The following is a 22641-nucleotide window of genomic DNA, read 5'->3' on the forward strand; positions in this document are numbered from 1 at the left end:
ACTTGGCAGGATGTGGACTTAGCATAAAACAGGATGTTGGTTCTTTGTTCTGACAGAAAGACATGACACAAATACTGATTTCCATTTATTATCCTGCTCTTTGTTCAATTACTGACATGGAAATAAGGGGAAGAAGCAGCTTGCATAGACATGACACTTTATTTTAGGAGAGGAGTGCTGACAAACATTCATATTTAAACGTGAGGTGGACTTTACAGAGTGGTACGTTGTTAGATGTGAGGCAGCCAGCTTCGGCTCTAAACTTTGGTACATTCTGGTTAGACAGGGCAATGCACTCAGTGAGGGAAATAAAATTATTTTCATTATGAGAACAGAATAGTTTGACCCCAAAAGTGTTACCTTTATACAGAAATGTTAGATGTAATAGTACATTCTACAAGTGTAAACAAGGAAACCAGTAGGTCCAGAACTTTATCAAAAACTGAAAACAGTTTTGAATGTACCCTCCCTGACTTGTTTTGATTTTTATTACCATTAACACTCAAAGGGAAGTCTAACTTTGGTCTTGTGGAAACTAATTTCTGCCAATAAAAGAAGGACGAAGATTAAACTGAAAAAAATTGCAAAAGAAAGTGTTTGCCTCCTTCCTGACTTTTATTTTTGCATGTTTGTCACACTTTAATGTTTCACATCAAACAAGACAACACAAAATGCAGTTTTTAAATGAAGGTTTTTATTATTAAAGGGAGAAAAAATCCAAACCTACATGGCCGTGTGAAAAAGTGATTGCCCCCTAAAACTTAGCAGCAACAACTGCAATCAAGTGTTTGCGATAACTTACAATGAGTCTTGCAGCGCTGTGGAGGAATTTTGGCCAACTCATCTTTGCAGGAGGGTTTGAGCATGAACTGCCTTTTTAAGCTCATGCCACAGCATCTCAATAGGATTCAGGTCAGGACTTTTGACTACGCCACTTCAAAGTCTTCATTTTGTTTTTCTTCAGCCATTCAGAGGTGGACTTGGATCATTGTCCTGCTGCAGAACCCAAGTTCGTTTCAGCTTGAGGTCAGGAACAGGTGGCCGGACATTCTCCTTCAGGATTTTTTGGTAGACAGCAGAATTCATGGTTCCATTTATCACAGCAAGTCTTCCAGATCCTGAAGCAGCAAAGCAGCCCCAGACCGTCACACTACTGCCACCACGTTTTACTGTTGGTATGACGTTCTTTTTCTGAAAGACACCAGATGTAATGGGACACACACCTTTCAAAAACTTCAACTTTTGTCTCATCTTAGAACTCTGCCATGCAGGCCATTTTTGCCTAGTCTCTTTCTTATGGTAAAGTCATGAACACTAACCTTAAGTGAGGCCTGTAGTTGTGGAGTCTTCTGTGACCTCTTGGATGAGTTGTTGCTGCGCTCTTGGGGTAATTTTGGTCAGCCGGCCACTCCTGGGAAAGTTCACCACTGTTCCATGTTTTCACCGTTTGTGGATAATGGCTCTCACTGTGGTTCGCTGGAGTCCCAAAGCTTTAGAAATGGCTTTACAACCTTTTCCAGATCTGTTACTTTCTTCCTCATTTGTTCCTGAATTTCTTCAGATCTCGGCATGATGTCTAGCTCTTGAGGATCTTTTGGTCTACTTCAGTTTGTCAGGCAGGTCCTGTTTAAATGATTTCCTGATTGAGACCAGGTGTGGCACCAATCAGGCCTGGGTTTGGCTAGAGAAACTGAACTCAGGTGTGATAAACCACAGTTAAGTTATGTCTTAACAGGGGGGGAATCACTTTTTCACACAGGGCCATGTAGGTTTGGATTTTTTTCTCCCTTAATAATAAATCCTTCACTTACTTGTGTTGTCTTTGACTAATATTTAAATTTGTTTGGTGATGTGAAACATTTAAGTGTGACAAACATGCAAAAACACTTTTTCACACCACTGTATTGGAGTGCTGTTGGGAAGTAAGAAGAAGAAGAAGTTAATTTTGTCTCCTCTACATTTCTTAACAAAATATTACATTTGCTATCTGGCCAAAAACTTAAAAATATACATAACATTATTTGCTAGCTTCCTAAAATGTAAACACAATGTTACATTGTGTGCTAGCTTGCTAAAAATTACATTTTTGGTGCAACAGAATTAAATTTAACCAAGGTTAAGAGTAAAAATCAAACTGAGGTTTAAATATCTTTCATCTCTTTTCAACAAAGCTGCAACCCAGCCTACGTATATCATTTTCTTGGCAGAAATGCATTTCCATGTAGTCTGTTTTTGCTGTATGTATAAAATGAGGCGCTCAGAAGGGTTTGTGTTAGTTTAGGAACTTGTTTAACTTTTAGGGGTTGTAGGCCTGCGTGTGGACAGTCGTATTTCAATGTGGCAGTTCAAGGCGTGCTTACATTCATAGTGCAGGGGGGGGAATGTGAGTGAAGAGGACGGTTAACAAGTATCTCAATGTACAAAAGAGAAAAGATTCACTGCAAGCTCCTTCAAAGTGGGTTTTATACAAAATGTTCATGCTTTTCTATAATGAGGACTGTATGTTTTTTTTACGGTTTACTGTGTGTCTGCTTTGAACTGCGCTGAAGAACCTGATTAAATTAACATTAACATTAACATACAGATACAGTTCAATCAATATTGAAATGATGAGTGCAAATCTAGAGGAACTATTAAATGGTGTCAAATTTAAACTCTTCATGTCAGAAAGAGACATTTTAGAGTTTACATACGGCGTGTGTAATCAAATACACAAGTGGTCGACATCACAAGTGTAAAAAGAGCAAAGAAAAGAGAAAAGTCTCCATCATTTGGAGCTTTCTAGAATCTAGTCATAGTGTGTAAGATAAATTAAGAGCCAATAACAATGAAAAGAAAATTGATTATTCTAATGAGCAACAGGAGACATTTTTTTAACCAGTTGATATATTATTGAATGATAAGGTCCTTTTCTATGAGTACAGAATAAATAGGATTTGGCAGCTTAAATTCTGATGACCCAATTGTGTTTTTGATACCAGCTTGGTGAGATTTTTCAGTTTTGATCTGGATGAGCGTGACAGGGGCGGATCTAGAAGCAGGCATGGGGGGCTTTTAACTGCGACTGCAAACTGCTGCAATTCAAATATTGAAACCACTGTGTTCCTAAGCTGTCCACAGCATCAGAACAGGCATAACTGACAACTCTAAATGATCAGGACATGTCCGTTATTGTAACATTAGCCACGTTGGTCAGGCCTAAAATACTTCAACAACTACTGAATATATTGCCATAAAATTTCATGTTTCCCTCTGGATAAATTGTAAAAACTTTGGTGACTCCTCTGACTTATCACGTAGCTCAGAAATTCAATTTAACTTTGGTTTACGACCAAATACCTGAAAAACTAATGCCTCACTTATACTTTGTGTTTAGCATTTAGCTCAAAGCATCACGGTGCCTAATGCTGCTAGACTCTTAGTAACTGTGTCAGTCATTAATTCCTATATAATGTACAGTAAATTGAGATTGGGAACACCTAACACTGTCATATTGTAAGGACTGGTATTGTCATTTGCATATTGACAAAAGTCTACTTGGGACTATAGCATTAAAACCGCAGTGTCAGAGGATCAAGTCTTCTTATCTAAATCGGGAATAAATAAATTAATAAATTAACGTGTCTGCACACAGACATGCTAGACAGTCAGACTGGAAATATTTTAACAACATACGGTACATTCCTACAATGTAAAGCATTGATTTTAACCAATTAATTATTTTTCATTCTGGACTGCTGAGGAAAAGTTAGATATTAACTTGCAGAAGTTGAAAATAAGTTCTCGCCACCCCATATCAAATTTTCTTGATCCGCCACTGGTGTGTGGACATTTAATTTACATTGTCTGCTTAGATATTCAACTTTCTTTCAGTCTAAACCTCTTGAGTGTACTTGCTCTAAATTTTAGAAAACAGACCTGGAAAGCTAGACTCAAAGCAAGTACAATCAAAGTCAATGGATATGGTTACATACTGAATTATGTAACTTGATTTGCTCATCAACACATAATTAACTAATGTAAGTGGTGGTAATTTTTTTTTTTTTTGCCAATTGATCCAGATCTGGTACAAAATCACTCCCCACACAATCTACATCATAAAGTTAGTTACATTCAAATCACAACATGTCACTGCCACGTCATTAGAAAATCACTTTTTCTTGTAGATGAAAATACTGTAACAACAATACCAAAGCTTCTGTTCGGGGTCTCCAAAATCAGCTGTAAGAAGTTCAGTGGAAAATCCCACAAAAAAAGATTACCTCAGGCGGTCCTCGAAAGGCTTTGAGAATTGAACGCACCGTCTACAGGTGTGCAGTCACTACGACAGGCCACAAGGGGACGCTGATCTACGACGAGGGCGTCACTGAAGTTCATAGTTCTGGACAGGCCTTTAAATCCTCTCAGGTCCGTCCAACCTAGAATAAAAGAGGCTGAGTCCACTTAGCATTTGCAGAGAAGGCAGTGGTTGCTTCTTCTTTGATGTGTGTCTTAAACTTTAACCTCCTCATATCAAAGAGACAAAAAAAAATAACATCCCCGTGTCCAGTTGATCAAACCCTGGCAGTTAAGATTCTCCCAAAGGCAGTGTGGGTCTTCATTCGTCACATCACACAGGTGAAAGCGTGTCTTACTAAGTAGGTGCGAGATACGTGCAGGTGCAACAAAAAAAAAATTACCTCTGTGCAGCTTCATGGTGCAAAGGTCTCAACAGCCTCTGTTATAAAATAGAATGCGTTATAAATTAAACATAAACCAGAAATGGGACTTTAAATCCAGCGTTTTGAACCAAGCTTCCATCATGGCTCCCTGTCTTCACTACCACCGGCAGTCCTGGAGGGGTAGCCTGAGGGGAGCTGGGAAGTGGTGGGCAGACGGACAGACAGGCAGACGAGGGTCTCATTCCAATCCAAAGGTGCTGGTTTCCTCCACGGCGGTCAGCATCTTCTCATACAGCATAGAGAAGGATGGGTAGGGTGGCAGGTCCAGCCGGTTGAAACAAGTGTGAGCCCTGGACAGAGACCACAGGAGGACATATTATACATCAGTTGCATTTTCTTTTCACTTAAGGAGGCGTCTTTTGAGCAGCACGCCGGCAGAGGAGCAGCTTCAGTCCTCTGTGTTTTTAGGACTATTAAATATTAAATCAACCTTTGCTCACTCAAATCAGAACAATGGTTTGTTGAGTTTGTAAACTGTGAATTGCCGTTTTTCCACTTTGGCTACAGTATACAAATTATTTAAGTATGTACTTCTGTACTCACTACAGTGAAAACTACTATTTTTTCAAAGTAACGGTACTTTAACTTGACTTTTCGATTATTTGCAAATGAATGAGACTCCAAAATCACGGACACAATTGTGATGGGATGTGTTTACCTGGGCAGCGCAGTGACCTTCCCCCACTTCTCCACACAGAACCTGCGGGGCCCGTTGCTGCCCCGCAGAGACGCAAAGCCCTCGTAAGGAATACTTGATGTCCCGGTCACAAACTGAAGAGGCGGAAGACAGGAGGAAGAGAGAGAAAAAGAGAAGATGATGATGACTAAGACACTCTTGACACTTTATCTCTGAAGGTGATTAAACTGTCACGCAGTCGTACCTGCAGGAGTCGCAGTCTCTGCTCATTGTTGAACCTCTCCACTGCTGCCCAGAACCACCGGATCACAATATGGTTGTCATGGTATCCTAAACACAGCATATCATGTCATGTTACTATGGCGATAGGATCATGATGACAGTGAATGACAAGACCTCGGCCCCCGAGGGAAATCACGCTCAGATTGTCATGACTCAGAGGTAAAAGGAACAGGGATCAATATTCAGGGAAGTCTGTATCGCCAGTTTCCCACCAGGGAAAATGAAATAAATAAAAAAAATAAATGTCTCTTCCCTACCTCCTCTGTACTCTGTGTTGTTCCTCCAGTCTGATAAGTCGATCTCAGCTGTGCCGGCGATCACCAGCTCCAGCTCCCGGGCATCAAACACAGACACCAGCCTGGCATCCACCACCTGACAACAAAATCACACAACATATCATGCTGCCACTGAGAGTCACATTTCCTACAGTGCATCATGATAGAGAAACTCACATAGTTTATATATTTAACATGCGTCAGCCTCTGTGAGTCATACCTCGTAGAAGCCTCTGACCAGGCTTTCGGTCTGCTGCACCACTCCTCTCTCTATCCTCCACTTCACCATCCGCTCAATATATTCCTTCTTGTTCTTCTCAGAGACGGGGATGTTGGCTCCACCCGGCTTCAGCTCCCTTTCTGTAATCTATGGCAACACACACGATAATGTAATGCTTTAAAATCACTGTATTATAATGGAATTTTATAGTAAGTAAAGTTTAAGTATGCTTATAACACATTACAGTGAATTACAGAAACGGACATCATAATGTGTTATGATTATTATGAAAAAGCATGATTGCTTATAACTAAAATTATACAGTGCTAAAAAACAGTATAACAAATTCTAAGTATGTCTACAATGCATGATCATGAATCATGAATTATGAATATTCATGGGTGTTACAATTAAAAATTGCTATAACCACAATATAACAAAAAACATTCAATGACATATGTTTCTAATGCAGCACATAAACACACACACTCAGAGTCTAACCTGTCCAAAGACTTCCTCGTTGACGGTGAAGGTGAGGTCCAGCATGTCTTCTATGTCGTTGTCCTTCATCCACTGGAGAGACTGATGAAACTCCTCATCCAGATACTCCAGGTCACTCAGGTCACAGGGACTACACATGGCGGGAAGTGAGAGTGAATATATGTCTGCGAAGGTTCATATACCTGTCGTATTCCAGGACACATTGAACACACGCCAGCGAAGGAAAACAATGCTGTCCTAGCTTACGTACATGCGCAGTAGGCCTTTATAAAAGGGTCTGGTGAAGAAGGCATCCAGCAGGTACTGGTGGATCAGAGCCAAACCCAGAATACGACCACTGAACCGGAACCTGGAACACACACACGAACATTAACACACGTAAAAGTAACCAGACTAATGAAGATCACATCTGGGCGGCACCACTGCGTCTCACCATTCGTGGTGATTGTCTACGAAGGCGGACATGGGGCTGATCTGGACGGTGTAGGTGTCGTTGGCAGAGTACTCAAACAGACCATAATAAGGGTTGAACAGCTCCCTGGAAACCAAGAAGAAGAACTCCCTGGAAGGCCCGCTGTAGTCCAACCTGCAACACACACACACACACATTTATTTACCATGTTGCAGGACGTATTCAGATCAGTGAAATTAAGTTTATTTTTGCCATAATGACACAGCTATTTGCTAAAAAAATAATTTGACAGAAAATATTATTAAGGTGTTCCATAAAATAACCCATGGACATAATATGGACACACATGTTGTAGGTTTAATGCTTGTTCTCCTCCGCCCTCCCCCATACTCACCCCTCCTCTCCTACAAAGCTGACGTAGAGCTTGCTGCGCTGCAGGTCTTTACGGGAGTAGCACATGATCTGGTTGAAGGCATCTTCCAGCAGGTGGTCACGACGGATGATCAACCTGAGATGCAAACACAAGAGAGTCAGGGGACAGACACAGAAACAGAAAAAAAAGTTGCTCTCCTCAGAGACGTTCAACCTACTTTAGTTTCCCTGGTCCTTGTCCATAGCCTTTAGTTTCCAGTTTCCTGTAGAAGTTGCGCAGTTTGGCCTCAAAGTCTCTCTTGTAGGGTGCTGGGGCTCTGGCGTTAGCTCTCTGAGTACCTACAGGCAGAGAGAATGAGAGATGAAACCATGAAACCACTCACAAAAGGTCTGTGGGTTATTTTGAGCAGACTGGTCATGATTTCTGGGAAGACTGTGGAGTTTTTCAAATGTATTTTTGGTGCTTTGAGACCCACAGAACTTGGGCCATTTTATAGTTTATAATTTCAATCCAGATTTCTACATTTATTTGGCAGCTGTAGGGACTCGTCTCTCAAGTGTCCTACCAGGCGAGTTCTGTGGGGAGGAGACAGGTGATCCCCGAGGTGACTGACAGTAGCTGGGGTGAAGTAAGGCGTGAGGAGGCACGTAGGACATTACTTCATCTTCAAACAGACTGCAGAGGAGAGACAGAGAGAAGAAGAAATCGAACAAACTGAATTAATATAATAGAGTAACTTAGCAAGAGAGAAAGGAAGGAAATATAAGGAGGAAACGAGGAAGTAAAGCGGGAAAGTGATACACACCTAATACAATTAGATACGGAAAGGAAATAGACGGGGTAAATTAGAAGAAGGAGACATCAGGGATGGAAGGAAAAGTGGAGGGGAGGAAATGAAGGAAGGGAAGGAGGTCTCACCTTAGCAGCATGACAAGGTCAGCGTCACCTGACAGCCTGGCCAATCCTGACCCTCCATCTGTGCGGATCAGCTGCACCTTCTCCCTGTTGTCATAGCAACATTATATTTAAAGAGATGCTGGTGACAGGAGCAGTGCTTCATATGGAAGCTATAGATATACATATTAAACTCTGCGTTGGATTGTGTGTTTTTGCATGCGTACCTGAGTGAATGGTTCCGGCTCAAGTCGGGCTGTCTCTCCTGCAAAATCTCAAAGATGTTTGGTTGTCGAAGAAACGCCACAATCTTGTCATTGTAAGCTAGAAGAGGAGCAGAAACGTTCACGTACGTCAGATGTGCTCCTTTCTGAATGGTCAATAATAAAATTTATTTGTAAAGAGCTTTTCTTGACCCAAACTGCTGGCAGTGATGCACAACAACATAATTAGTCATAAAACTACATAACAAAGCACATAAAAATACATAATGTAGAAAAAAATACAAAAACATAAAAACACATGTAGGAACAAACATGGGCAGACAACAAGATTTCTAATATGTGATGTTAAAAGCATGTTTAAAAAGTTATGCATGAAGAATAAAATAAAAGAAATAACTTTGGAGCATGGAGCAGTTTTTCAGCAGCAGGTAGTGGTCTTATTTTGCAGTACTGCGTAGGTGAAAGAAGGAAGTTTTGGTAATCTTATTGATTTGTGACACAAAGGAGAGCTGGCTGTCAAAAAAGACACCGATGTTTTGGACAAAGAGAGGATGGACATACCAGAGTATTATCAATAGTTAGGTTTAGCCTGTCAGGTGAGATGTTGTGTGTGGGTCAAGGGATGTGTGTGTGTTTGTGCGTATACTGACCCACTGGCACAACGTCTTGGCACTGCCCCCTGCTGGCAGAGGTGAAGGTGCTGGAAGGCCGCGGCAGGACGGGTGGACCAGCGTGACGAGGGTCTTCACCCACCTACAGAGAGCGGGGAGGAGGAGGCTTTATAGGAGAGCTTTCTTTTTTTATTATGTGCCATAAATGCTAGTTCAGAGGCACCAAATCCATTTAAACAACATGTGATTGTGTATTTTTGCTGTGGTTAGGTAGAGGAGCAGTTAAAGTAGCTGCCCAGTTACCACAAAGTGTTATGTTGGAGTCCACTGGTGCAACAAACACATCCTGTTAAAGTTTTAACAGCCTTCAGTAAGAATGTCAGCTACACATCTAAAGCCTGTGTTTGTGTTTTTGTGCGTCCTACCAGCCGTCGTGGGCTGACCTCTCCAGCACTGTGGCTGCGTTGGCGGGTCAGGTGTTGACGGTGAGTCAGGAGGCTCGGGGGCCGAGTGCTCTGGAGAGGGAGCCGGGGGTCGATGAAGGTGGTGGCTCGGCAGTTATGGTCCACGAAGAAAGGCTGCATGTGCACACACAAGAAACAATGGACTCAACAGTGCTCGTTTCTCTGCATTCTTTGACAGTTAATTTTAAGTATTTCTTCACACATGGCATTAAATTAAAGCATTAGATGTTTCCCTGCACCAAAACACCTGATTCACACGCTTTTAAGAGAATAATATGGGTGTGGTCCCCACCTTGCCGGTGTGGTCGTGCTTCATCTCCCAGCCTCTGGGCAGCTCCAGCTGTTTGTTGGCGAACATGTTGAGGAAGGCCACCAGGTCCCTGTTGTGCTGGTAGCGCTCAAAGTGGTGGGCATCCCGACGAACCTTACTGATCATATGCTTCAGACACGTGTTGGTGGTGAACATACGGTAGGCACTCTGAGAGACAGACGGCGAGGGACAGAGAGGGAGAGACGGACAGGAGCAAGAAGAGCAGGAGAGGATTCATAGTAGAGAGGAGGGAGGAAGGAGGAAAGACAGAAAGAAAAGAGGAAACACCCGCCAGAGAAAGAAGACAAGTGAAGATAAGTGAAGTTGTTCCACTGTGATACTTTGTCATGCAATCCATGCTCACGCTCACCATGTATGAATGTTTTATGAGTAAGGGACTGTTCGAAAATTATTATAGCAAGACCCTCCCTAATGTTCCCAAACAACAATGGTGATTGAATCCTCTAGTGTCAGTATTAGACACATACACCCCTAAAAATTTTCATACAGTCCCTTAATGGATGTGTTTGGTCAACAGAAGTTGAAGAGAAGGCCTTGCAATTTTCTACCACAAAAAGCAGCGTGTATGATATATGAGAGGGAGGTAAAAGGGGAGAAAAGGGAGATAGTCTGGACGAAAGAGAGAAGAAAGAAGACGAGTGTCCGTACAGGGTTGGAATGCAGCACAGTGAAGAAGTCAGGGCTGGTGAGGAACTTGGCGCTGGGGGACTGGAGCAGCAGGGTGAGGCGAGACCTGGAACTGGACTGAGCCACACTGTTGTCCCGACGCAGCTCTGCAACACACACACACACACACACATACATACAGTCAGGAAAAAGCACACAAATTTACAGAAACTTACTAATTTGCAGATCCTATCAAAACTGTTTGGTAACAATTAAGTTTAGGACCTAATTAAGGTTTTAAAAAAGCCATTACAGACTAACAGTTCCTAAGTAAATGTAAATCCTAACCTAAGACATTTATATTATACAAGCATCATAACTTCCCAAAATCTAAAACTCTCCTAACTTTAGGATAATTGTTAAGCTGTCATAACTTTCACTCAGAAGCAGCTGAGTAACTAGTCTAATGCCCAACCTAACAGACTAATGCTAGCTAACTGTACTGTTTGAAAAAAAGTAGTGTTTGCCAACAGTGGCTACTGACAGTGTTCGCTCTGTGAGATGAGAAAAGCAGGTTCAGTTGCTAGGTAACAGACATAAAAGTTGATAAATTATGTTGGACTGAGTATTTGGGATTTCCCAGGCTGAGATTAGACGTTAGACAGGGTGACGTAAGATTAAATAGGATTCCTAAAGGGAGTTAGGATTTGCTTCTGTAATACCAAATTGGGAAAAAAAACATATGTTAAACTCATCTTATTTAAATTAAAGTCTTAAGATCAGAAGTTTCTGTAATACAGCCCCAGGGCTTTACGTATTACACAGACCAGAATGCAGTGCAGTGAGAATTACCTGGGATGGAGGGATGCAGATCAGTCTCATCTGGCGGCAGCTCATTGGCCGGCTGATCCTCTGGTCTGCTGTCATTCGTTATCGTCCTGCGTATACTCTGATACCTGGAGATGTGCATGTGTGTTAGTAATCAAAGTAATGGATTTACAGTCTGAGGCGGAGCGTACAGTATGCGCGTGTTCTGACCTGCGGTTCAGCTGCTCCATCTGCTGTATAGAGTTGGACCTCTGGAGGGTCTGCGGGGCGGGGGGTGCGGTGGGACGCTGCCACGTTGTGGTTCTGTTCACGTGGTCCACGTAAAAGATCCGACCGTGGCTGTCGATGCGAGCCTCCCAGTCTGATACATACACACACACACACAATGCAGAGGTTTGGTATCTAAACAAACAAACGTATAATTGATTTGATGCATCTGTCGGCTTGTCAGTAATGGCGAGAATTTCAGCAAAGGTGTAAAGGAATGAACACCCACTGAAAGGAATAATGAACCCTTTTAAGCTGCCACAAAGCTTGATTATACTACCACAAAGTGATCCAAAATACCTCATTTTTTAGTTACGACCACTAAAGTTTAACACCATAATGTCTTGCTTACATGTGCAATTACATATTGCTAAATATAAGAAAAGCTACTAAGTTATATTATTATTTTATTTATTTCACCTTTACTTAACCAGGGTGTCCCACTGAGATTGAAAATCTCTTTTACAAGACAGATTTGGCCAAGGTAGCAGCCAATCACAACATATTAAAATGCAACAAATACGACATATTAAACAAAAATCCACAATAAAACAACAACAGCTATTCAAACATGGTGGCCTCTCAAGAAAAACAAGCACGTCTCCATCACCACATTTTTTATGACAGCATGCAACTTAATCTTTTTGCAGTTAGTGTGTTATAAACATTTATTTATAAAAGGCTTATATATGCTTTAGAGTAGGGATGTAACAACACCAAAATCTCAGGAATGACAAACCACGATAAAAAGTCCATACTATGATATTAAAAAACTGATGATGATGTGCATTTTTTTTCCTTTTGAAGTGCTTCTGCTTTCCTTTTTTAAGAAAATATTATAAAAGTTGCCAGCCATGACCTGAATTGGCAAAAACAAAAACAATGCAACAGTCAAATAAGTAAACTAACCATGTAATACCATGGCAGATACTGTCAAAGTCATGGTATCAAGGTGTTTTTTCAATCACAATATTCAATATATTGTTACATCCCGACTGTCATACACACACACACACACACACACACACACACACACACACACACACACACACACACACAAACACACACACACACACACACACACACACACACACACACACACACACACACACACACACACACTCACTCGGTGGAAGTGGCTCGTCCACTCTCTGGTAACGATTGATGTCGTGACGGACAGACGGCAGGGAGCGAACAGACTGGTGGCCATTCACCTGAGCTGTGGCACCTGCACACACACAAACATGCACACGCACACACATATAATATTAGTCATAAAAACTGCAAAACACGTTAGATAGTTTGTTTTTCCCCTCTGGCAACGAGGGTAAATGCACACAAACACACACTGTCAACACATGCGAATTAATGCATAGATTATTTACATGGCTGAGACAGGCTTAATCAGAATTTTGTATGTAAAAGTACCACACTGCAGGTTTTAAATATAAGAAAATATCTTTTTAAATGTCCTGTATATCACTGAATATATTTCCATCAAAGCTGCCAAGCCTCTTGACCTTCAGAGCATCAGATCACATCCTGCAGCTGGTTCATCCCCCCTCCAGCACAGCACTGTTACCTCCTATTATCTAACACTGTCAAAAGGTTAAATAAGCACAACTGTTCTCTCTGTAATCCAGCAGCTTTTTGGCAGCGGCAGAAAACTTGTTCTGATCTGGATAATGCTCCAGTCTTTTATTAATACTCCCTGATCGCTCAATCCTCTTGACGGGGAGAGACGCTGCTGCAGATTTTGGGACGGATTTTTGGCGGCGTACAATAAATACAAGTGGTGGGAATCAGTTTGTTTAATACACACAAACATATTCAGACTTGGGAGACACTCAAAAGGAAAAAAGAAAGGTAAAGCAACATATAAAAGCTGAGAAAATGATCTGCTGAGCCTGTGAATGTCTTAGTTAATATCCAACATAACACAGCCTGAGTTAAGGAGAAGCGGCAGGAGTTGATCCAGCAGGAGACTGAAGAATATAGATGTGGAAATTGAATGATTAATACTTCTTATTCCCTCAATAGCAACCATTAAGGCGACCTCAAGCAAAGCAATTAACCTCCAGCTGCTCTGGTGGAGCTGCTCAGTCGCACCTGATGGAGCAGTGAAGCTGCACAGGAGGAGGTGTGTGGAAATGTGTGAGCGTTCCCACGAAAATAAAACTAATTTATAAAGTGTTGATGATTATTTTTGCTGGAATAAAAGAGGGGGAAAAAAAACGTCCATCTTCACCCTGTGTCTTACCCGTCTCTCTCTCCGCCCCCGCTGTCCCGTTTGGACTCTCTCTGGCCCCGCACACCTCCTGGTTTTGGGCCGCACCTCCGGAGGCCTGCATGGACTGCCTCCTCCTCCACACCTCCCCTCCCTCCTCCTGCCTGTCCCCACCACTGGCTCCTGTAATTTAAACAAGACTTTTTGTTAATGTGTGTAATGCAACAAGGCGGCTGATAAAAAGCTGTTTCAAGTTTACTGAACAAACCAATTTGCATATTCATAAAGAGGTGAGACGCTTTATTTTAAGATCCTGTCACAAGTTTTAAATAAACTCACAAATCATTTAAATTGTGTTTGGAGTAACAGCCTGTAGAATTTGACTCTGGGGAATGATTACAAAGTCTGCCACAAATTACCATCACAGTCATCTTTGTCACGCTGCAACGTGCCTTCAGCAGGTTTCACAATTTTTTAAACTGGAGCCTATTTTGTCTTTGTGTCTAAGTGATTTTTGAAACTGGTACAGTTTTGAGGGAGAGGGAAACCTGCTGCAATGTAATCCTTAAGGGCACACGTGTGCCCTCAAACTACGTCCACTAAAAGTGCTCGTTTTTGCCACCGACTGGCTCAAATTGTTATTATAAGTGAATCATTTTTAACCAAAATATTCACCACCTACCAGCTTCAGATGCGCCTCCTCCTCCATCAGTTGAAGCTACTGCTGCTACTGGCCCGTTCGCCTCACTGCTCGATGACTCCGCCCCTTCCTCCTCCGCCTTCGGAGCCACTTCTTTTCTCGTCTCCACTTCCTGAAGAGAGAAGAAGAGATCATGAAACCTCTTCCCACCTGTTGTCCAAGACATTTTAATGACCTGAACTGACCTGAATGGGTGACAGTGGACCTAGTGAGGAGTTGCAGGGTACTTCCTGGTTAGCAGCTGCTCTGCTGCTCAGCTCCTGACAGGTACACTCCTCCACAGACTCCCCTGGCCCGCCTGCTGCTGCAGCAGCTGCCTCTGCTCCTCCTGATGCCTGAGAGGAGCTGGGAGCTGTGGAGGTTTCTCCAGTGACAGCTGCAGCCTCAGCTGATGCTCCAGCAACCTCTCCGCTCCCAGCTGCAGTCTCAGCTGCAGTGGATGTTCCTGTCTGCGTTTGGTCTCCAACTGCTCCCTCTGGAGCTCCAGATTCAGCCCCTGCGGGCTCAGCAGAGGAACCTGCCTCTGTTGTTGCCCCAGCTCCAGCTCCAGCCGGCCCCTGCGGCTCTGAGTTTGAGCCCTCGTTCCCCGGCTGAGACTCTGATGTAGCCGATCTCCTTGTTGAGTCTGTGCTCTGCTGCGTCTTCGCCTCCTGTGCTTGCTCCCTGTGCTGCTCCTCATCCTCATCTGAGTCTATGTGCAGCATGGCGTTGAGCCGTGTATCTGTCGGAAAGCTGGAGCGGAGTTTCGGCGAAGGCCCCGCCAGAGGCCGGTCCCCAGGGCTCCTAGGAGCCTCGAGGGCATCCAGGTAGTCGTTGAGTGACACCTGCCGGTGGGTGTGGCCACCCACAGCCACAGGGAGCAGATCCTCCTCCCCCATCTGTCCAGGATCCCGCCACACACTGTCGTCGCCATAGTAACAAGCACCGTTGACAATCATGGAGCCCTCATCGGAGCCCGTGGGAGAGGGTCCACATGTGACGCGTGAGGCTGAGGACGGGTGAGGGAGGTCCTCATCATCAGAGGGACTGCCGGGGTCGCCGTTCACTGCGCCACCCAAGATTGTTCCCACAGCATCTGGGGAAGCTTCTCACAGAAAGAGGAGATAGAGGAGGAGGGGACATAAACCAAGCAAATAGTTTAGGAAGGGAAATATATAAACTCACAATGGAACATCTTGATAACCAAGAAACAACTTTCGATCACGTGAAACACTTCAATGTACACGCACACACCTTCTTGACCAGTGGAGGTGATGTCCACTCTGAACAGAAGCTGCCCGCTCACGTGATCCGTAGGGAGGCGACGACACAGGCTGTAGCTGACTGGCTGATCGCTGCACAAACAAGCACACGCACGCACACACATTCAGCTCAAAGACAAGCAGATATAGGTACACACTCTTAAATATAAACAATGTTTCTCATCTAGAATAAATTAAAGTGTTGAATACCAGCTGCCATCATAAACTACTAACCTGTGAGTATATATCATGATTCACAGGAGTACATGATGTCCTGAGTTGTAGATCAATATCAAATCAATACCTAAACAATGAGCTGATTGGTGCATATCGACTGGTATCGACTGAACTATGTTGAGTCACTGCGGTTAAGTGCTCAAGGTCAGACAGATGTGTGTGTGTGTGTGTGTGGAGACGTTCTCTCTTTCTGTCTGAGTGCTCGTTAGCGCAAATACACATATTCATCAACACACACACTCTCAATACAGCTTCAGTTTTCATGGTCACTCTATTTAAAAACCCTCTACCTGCGTGTGTGTGTGTGTGTGTGTGTGTGTGTGTGTGTGTGTGTGTGTGTGTGTGTGTGTGTGTGTGTGTGTGTGTGTGTGTGTGTGTGGACTCACTCAGCTGTCGGCCCTTCCAGGAGTCTCTGCACAGGGATGATCAGCTGACCCAGAAACCGCTTGATGATTGGTCGACTCTTGGCAAACTTATCCTTCACCTCGATCTCCAACACGTCCGTCATCAGAGCCACAAATGTGTATTTCTGCAGGAAAAAGTAGAGCCACCGTTTGGTTTACTTAATACATTACAAATTTAGACTTAAATGTAGTTCTATTAAAAGCCATATTTTATTTTTTTCCACTTGTGCTTTTGTCTATTTGTCTGTGATATTGTGATTAAACAGAGGAAGCAAGAATAGGTGTGTGTGTGTGTTTGTGCTGACCTCCCCGTGCCACACAGGGTTGGTGGTGTTGGCGATGATGGAGGAGCGTCTCTCCTGGCCGTGGTGGGTGAACTTGGGGAGGCCGCTCCTCTTCCCGGGCTGGATGGACATCTTCAGGTAGGGGTCGGGGTTGAAGAACATGCCCTTCTTCAGGCCCGCCGCCCGGATATCTACAGTGGAAAAACACACAGTCAGCATGTGCGTTTAATATTACTGAATCGCAACTACACCGTCTGAATCAGTCCTCTTACCTGATAGGGTGAAGCTGACTAGTTTCCGACAGTGCTCAGTCCCTGATTGGTCCTCCACTTGGCCTTCACTGCCCACCTGATGAGAAAAACAACCAATGGGAGAGCAGTATGAGTGGATTATACACCATCCCTGTTTTTAGAGTGAACTGACTTCACTCCTAGAGAAAAAATGATTAAAAGTTAAAGGAAGAGAGAGGAATAAGAGTCTGATTCAAGCTGACTGCTTTAAATTTTACTGACTCAACTGGAGCAAACGTCTCCTCTCCTCAGTTTGTGCTGAATAGAGCTCAGTGAGATTCTCCTCCCTCCATTCACTTCCCTCCACTGACTCTGACTGCATCACTGACATCTCCAAATTTATTTCCAGCTTCTGTCTTAGATGAGCCGAGCCCAAGATTTAATTTTTTATACTTTTTATTCATTTGATTTATTGATTTGATTTGATATCTATTTGATATCTAGAGACTGACATAAAAATGGTCTGTGATCACTGGCCTCAAGGAGCCAATCAGATGGCAGGACAGAAGATGTGAGAGTTATGACAGAAAATCCAAAACACGGAAAAAAAAGGTACAGAAGCAGAAAGAGGAACTTAAGAGATGAAGATGAGATGGGAGATGAGATAATAGATGGGACCTGAGGGAGACGCAGATGGGACGTACCGGTACTCCAGGGTTCTTGACGGTGATACAAGGTGTCGTTGCTCTTAATGCTCCACTTACGCCATGATAGTATTTAAAGCAGATCTTAGTCTCCGCTGCAGAGGGGACAAACACAAATTATCATCAGGTTCATTTTCTCATGCTTGATAAAGCTGTAAAGTCACGGGGCACTCACGCTCCATGAAGTAGGGTCCCGGCTCCAGTCTCCACACGATCTGTCCCCTCTGGGTGCCGTTCACGCCACGGTTCTTGGAGTCCCACACGTTGGCCACACATGTCTCATCTGTGAAACACGCACACTTTTACATTCAGTCTTCTGCTTCAATAATACGCAGTTATGGTCTTGCAAATTAGACAACAGTTGTAAGATGTTAATAGTTAATGAGACAGGGGTCAGACAGAAGAACAGGACATTTAGTCAGGTCACGTCCTGCAGCAGCAGATATTGAGCTATTGACTCACTTAATGAGGCAGCAGCGTGTACAAACACCGAAGCAAGCTGATGATTTATGTAAACAGACCGAAAACAATCAGATGTTACAGTTTTTAAAAGATATTCATTCATTATCCCCAAATACTTTAATAATACAGAGATTTCCCTTTTCTCTGTTTTATATTAGTTCAAAATGAATATTCTTGGGTTTTAGACTGACAAAACAAAACATTTAACATCAACTTTGTCGCAAAAAGAGGCCAAGAATTACATAGAGCCCTTTGATTCGCCTTGTTGTTGAAAGGCCTGTTGATAATGGCTTATACAGTATCCAGTTAATTAAGCCACGTTTCCACAGCAGGAACTTTCCCACAGGAATTGCAGGAACTCACTGTGTTTCCACCACAGGGACCAGGGTCTAAATTAAGTTCCAAGGACATTATTTTATTTCCCAAAAAGTCCCTGCACATGCCTAGTGCTTCCCAAAAGTACAGGAATTCTGGCGGTTTTAAGTGCTAAACATTTCTGACTTGTCCAGTACTTGCAACATTTTATTTCAGCCGCAAACTGGTTTCTTTTTTTATCCACTGTGCTTCAATCATGGAGTTAGGGTTATATAAGGGATGAAAACACACGTTACAACACATAGTTGCGCACAAAAATAATGTGTAAAAACAGCTGTGGCTTTTTCAAATGCCACTGGGATAATTTGTCAAATCTTCTGAGGTGGAAACACAGAGGACAACAGGCTGAAGCAACCATTTAGTTAATTTAGGTGGAAACGAGGCATTAGTCAGAGAACATGTCCCGGAAGAGCCTATTAAAAAGCACCATGAAATGCTGGAAAAAGACAAATTCACATTTAAGCTACACAATATCATGAAAATCGTATATCGCAGCTGATTTCCAGTAACCCAGGACACTAACACGAGTGAGTAAGACGTAGAGCTCCCTGTTGTACAGCTGGATTGAACAGTATCGTCACCACAAAGGTAACGGAGTCCATCAATCACTATCAAGCTGCCAATCATTGATTCTGTCAGTCTTAGTCATCAGTTCAACAGCCTTTTAACCTGAGCTGCAGCCTGACACACAGCCTGAAGCATGGTGCAAGTCAAATAGCTTTAACTACTTTATATACTCTTAGTTATCTTAGTCCAGTGGTTCACATCCTATGATAAAATTAGGCTATCAGGAATCCCTCTTCATTTTGCAACTGTTGAGATGTTTCCTTCATGTCTGAAGGAAACATCTCTTTTGCAGGATTTCACAAGAAATAAGGCAGCGTGTTCTGTTATGATGAAGGAGGCTACTGGTTCCTGAGGGAAACTCTGCCCCGAGGTCATAAACAACATCCCTGTCTGTGCCTGTCAAGCCATCAAACATTTATGTGTCCGTCCTGTGACAAATGACCCTTGTCCTGATGGATCAATGCTGCTGTCTGTCACACACACACACATGCACACAGAGATACATATACAGTACACCCCCTGCCCTCTGTCACACCAGGTTGCCATCAATAAACCCTGGGCCTTTTGTTGGTGGCAGCGAATAAGTATTCCTCACACACACACACATCTGTCTGACCTGATAACCCTGCAATCATCCTTATAAACTACAGTCTGAGAGGTGTGACACACACACACACACACACACACACACACACACACAGGTCAGACAGCAGAGGCTCCAGGGGAGCATGGCTGACAGCCAGGCTGGAAACAGTGCTCTCCCCTGGGGAGAACCACCCGAGAAATCCCCCTGTCTTTGGGTCAATACCACCAAGGAGCCGCAGAGAGGATGGAGGGATCACCTTTCCTCTGCTTTCTCCGTCTCTCTGTCTGGATACAGGATTGTCCACAGGCACTCGCACACAGAAAATCGGTCACCTGTGGTTTGAGATGACCTTAGCTTGAGTGAAACGGTGTGTATTTCAGTGCTGCTGAAAGCTGCTCTTTCACACCTGAGCCTGAGAGCTACAGGGCATCACTGAGCCCAGCACACAGACAGGCTTTTATCTCACACTAAACCCAGAATAAATGACAACTAACAACAGTAGCAAGTGGAAAAGTATAACTGAATCAACAATTTAAGGCAGAGAAATAAAAAACACCTTGTTATTTTATAATATATATTAATTGTTTTTTTCTAGATCTAGATTTCATGTCCTCTGTTTGTAAGATTTACAGGGGTCCACTGGCAGAATATGGCAGAAATTTAATATAATATTCCATTAGCCTAAAACCTGAAAATAAAAATCACTGTGTTTTCATTACCCAAGAAAGAGCCAATTATATCTGCAGAAGGCACAGGAGGCCATGTTTCTACAGAAGCCAGAACAGACAAACGCAACACTGGCTCTCAATACGGCCACTGTAGGTTCTCCTCCACGCTTGAAGTTGAGAGTGCAACAAGGTGTTTGCAATCTGCATGCTCAACTCTAGATGCCACTAAATCCTGCAAGCTAATCCTTTCAAAGCTAAAAAAAAAACCCTCAATCCTATTATGCTAAATTGCGATTCAGTAGCATCCTCTTCTACACCTTCCCAGTCAATTACATGTATAGGACCATGATAGATTATGAAACAATGGGCCCCTGGACACAGACACGTAAAAGGACCCTGACCCAGACTGACAGACACAGCCTCTCTTTGTAGTTGTATGATTGACTATCTGAGGAAATGCCTAACCCAGGGCCCCCATGACACCTTTGGGCCCTGGGCCTGTTCCCAGTAGGCCCTTTTCAGTAATTCATGCATATATAGGATGAAGAGGATGCACTTATGCATGTGTGTATATGTGTGTGAGAAAGAGTGTAATATGAGGAGAAACATGCTGCTCTTAAATGATATTGATGCTGAGTCAGCATCACTTTCTTCAGGATAACCGACTCCCTTTCTCTCACCATCTTTTTGTCTCACTCACACACACACACACACACACACACACACACACACACACACACACAATCCATTAGTCAGTTAATGTAGCAGCAGTGGGGCTGATGTAATGCTCTAACCTTGAGGAGATGGGTTACAAGTCGCAACCTCTTCTGTAGTGCTATCATATGACTATCTACAGCAATGTTTATTACACCCGCAGACACACAGGAGGACAGACGTGTGGACAGACAGACAGGCAGAGAGACACATAGCATAGGATTGAGAGACAGGAGGCAGAAAGACGGACAAGAATGATGATAACGATGAGCAAGCAAGAACAGACCATAATGGAAGCCCATTTGAGAACCTAGCTGTGCACAGTTAAATGCTTACTGGGCATGGAAAAAATGGAACAGAAATTTGCTGTGGTGGGTTTTTTCCAGAGACGTTCCAGTAAAATTAATGATCTGAGAGGGAGAATTTGTGCTTGAGGTATCATGACGCAGTCAAATGTTGTGCAAATACTGACAAATATCAGGCCCATCACACCTGGATAATAAACTTTAAGTTTAGTGTAGCTTAGTGAGCTTAATGCCAACAGATTGATTAATGATGTTAGCATTGTAGACAGTATATTAAATAGTGGACGGAGCTTCAGGGTATGAAGTGTTGTGGTGAATAACTGTAAATAACTGATGGGATCATCAATAATAAAAATAATCACTAGATCTAACCCTCGTTGTGTCTTCCATGAAATTCAGAACACAGATCTTAGGTCCCCCTCCTGAAGCAGACTGTTCCACACTTCAGTGGGGGGAGGTGAGATTGCATTTGCTCACCAATGTGGTACAGGCCGATCCAGTCGGTGGCGTCCACTTCCTCCTTGATGTCCCAGGAGATGACCAGGTGGCTGTGGCCAAGAGTCAGCTGATATGTAGACGCCGTGAGCGATGAGCGGCTGTCTGAGGTCACCAGGTCTGTGTCGCTATTGGCCCGCTGGAGCCCCACCTGTGCCGATTCTTGTTGGTTCCCTGATGACATGCCGGAGGAGGAGGCAGAGGCGGAGCCTCCGACTGCGCCCTGCACGGACAGGCTGCGAAGGTTGTCAGGCCCGATTGTGTATGGCCTGCCGTGTGGAGTGCGCCGACGCACTGCCAGCAGGTGCTCCCGGGCGCTGCCGTTCGCCGACGTTGAGGACGACGGGGAGGAGGTGGAAGCAGTGGCAGCCATCGCCATGGTTACCACAGGGGAGGAGGTGGTGAAGGGAGGAGGTGAGAAGCGAGGAGGAGAGGAGGAGAGTTGGGAGTGGTGATGGTGGTGATGGTGGGGGTGAGGATGGTGATGGTGATGATGATGGTGGTGGTGAGGGGAGGAAGGGGCAGAGGAGGTGGAGGGGGAGGGGGAAGGGGAGGGGGAGGATGACTGGGGGCGGGGGCGAGGGGGGAGGACGGCCGTTGCGAGGGAGGGGCGAATGGTGGAGGCCAGGTGGGGGACCAAAGAGAGAAAACACAGAGGGAGGGGGGAGGAAGTTAGGAAAGAGGAAAGGAAGGAAGGAGACACTAGGCTTTTTAGCTTAAGAGCGCCACCACCAAACCAAACTGAAGAAGTGATGAATGACTGGAGAGATGATGTGAAGAAGAATGTCCTTGTTGG

General features: G+C 43.8%; 1 protein-coding gene across 3 annotated transcripts; it reads right to left on the minus strand.

The window, feature by feature from the left end:
* Window positions 1–3466: 3466 nt before the first annotated feature.
* On the minus strand, window positions 3467–22390 carry hecw2b (HECT, C2 and WW domain containing E3 ubiquitin protein ligase 2b). Of its 3 annotated transcripts, none has more exons than XM_084713375.1 (30): window positions 21828–22390; window positions 17849–17956; window positions 17674–17768; window positions 17012–17087; window positions 16761–16930; window positions 16438–16580; window positions 15807–15907; window positions 14759–15657; window positions 14556–14685; window positions 13907–14056; window positions 12773–12874; window positions 11590–11740; window positions 11404–11507; window positions 10594–10718; window positions 9907–10092; window positions 9576–9728; window positions 9190–9292; window positions 8543–8639; window positions 8340–8423; window positions 7987–8096; window positions 7639–7759; window positions 7443–7556; window positions 7070–7222; window positions 6887–6985; window positions 6637–6766; window positions 6136–6282; window positions 5898–6012; window positions 5603–5688; window positions 5380–5492; window positions 3467–5011 (listed from the first exon to the last, which is right to left on the minus strand). In XM_084713375.1, the coding sequence occupies exons 1-30, from the start codon at window positions 22222–22224 to the stop codon at window positions 4900–4902; spliced, it is 4674 nt and encodes a 1557-aa protein (XP_084569501.1). In that variant the 5' UTR covers window positions 22225–22390; the 3' UTR covers window positions 3467–4899. The 3 variants fall into 3 exon arrangements, with proteins under 3 accessions (XP_084569501.1, XP_084569500.1, XP_084569502.1); XM_084713374.1 differs by having other exon boundaries at window positions 14759–15660; XM_084713376.1 differs by lacking the exon at window positions 12773–12874 and having other exon boundaries at window positions 14759–15660.
* Between the last annotated feature and the right edge of the window lie 251 nt (window positions 22391–22641).

This window comes from Lutjanus erythropterus, chromosome 24 (assembly GCF_056507025.1).
Source record: "Lutjanus erythropterus isolate fLutEry1 chromosome 24, fLutEry1.hap2, whole genome shotgun sequence".
Taxonomy (NCBI): Eukaryota; Metazoa; Chordata; class Actinopteri; order Lutjaniformes; family Lutjanidae; genus Lutjanus; species Lutjanus erythropterus.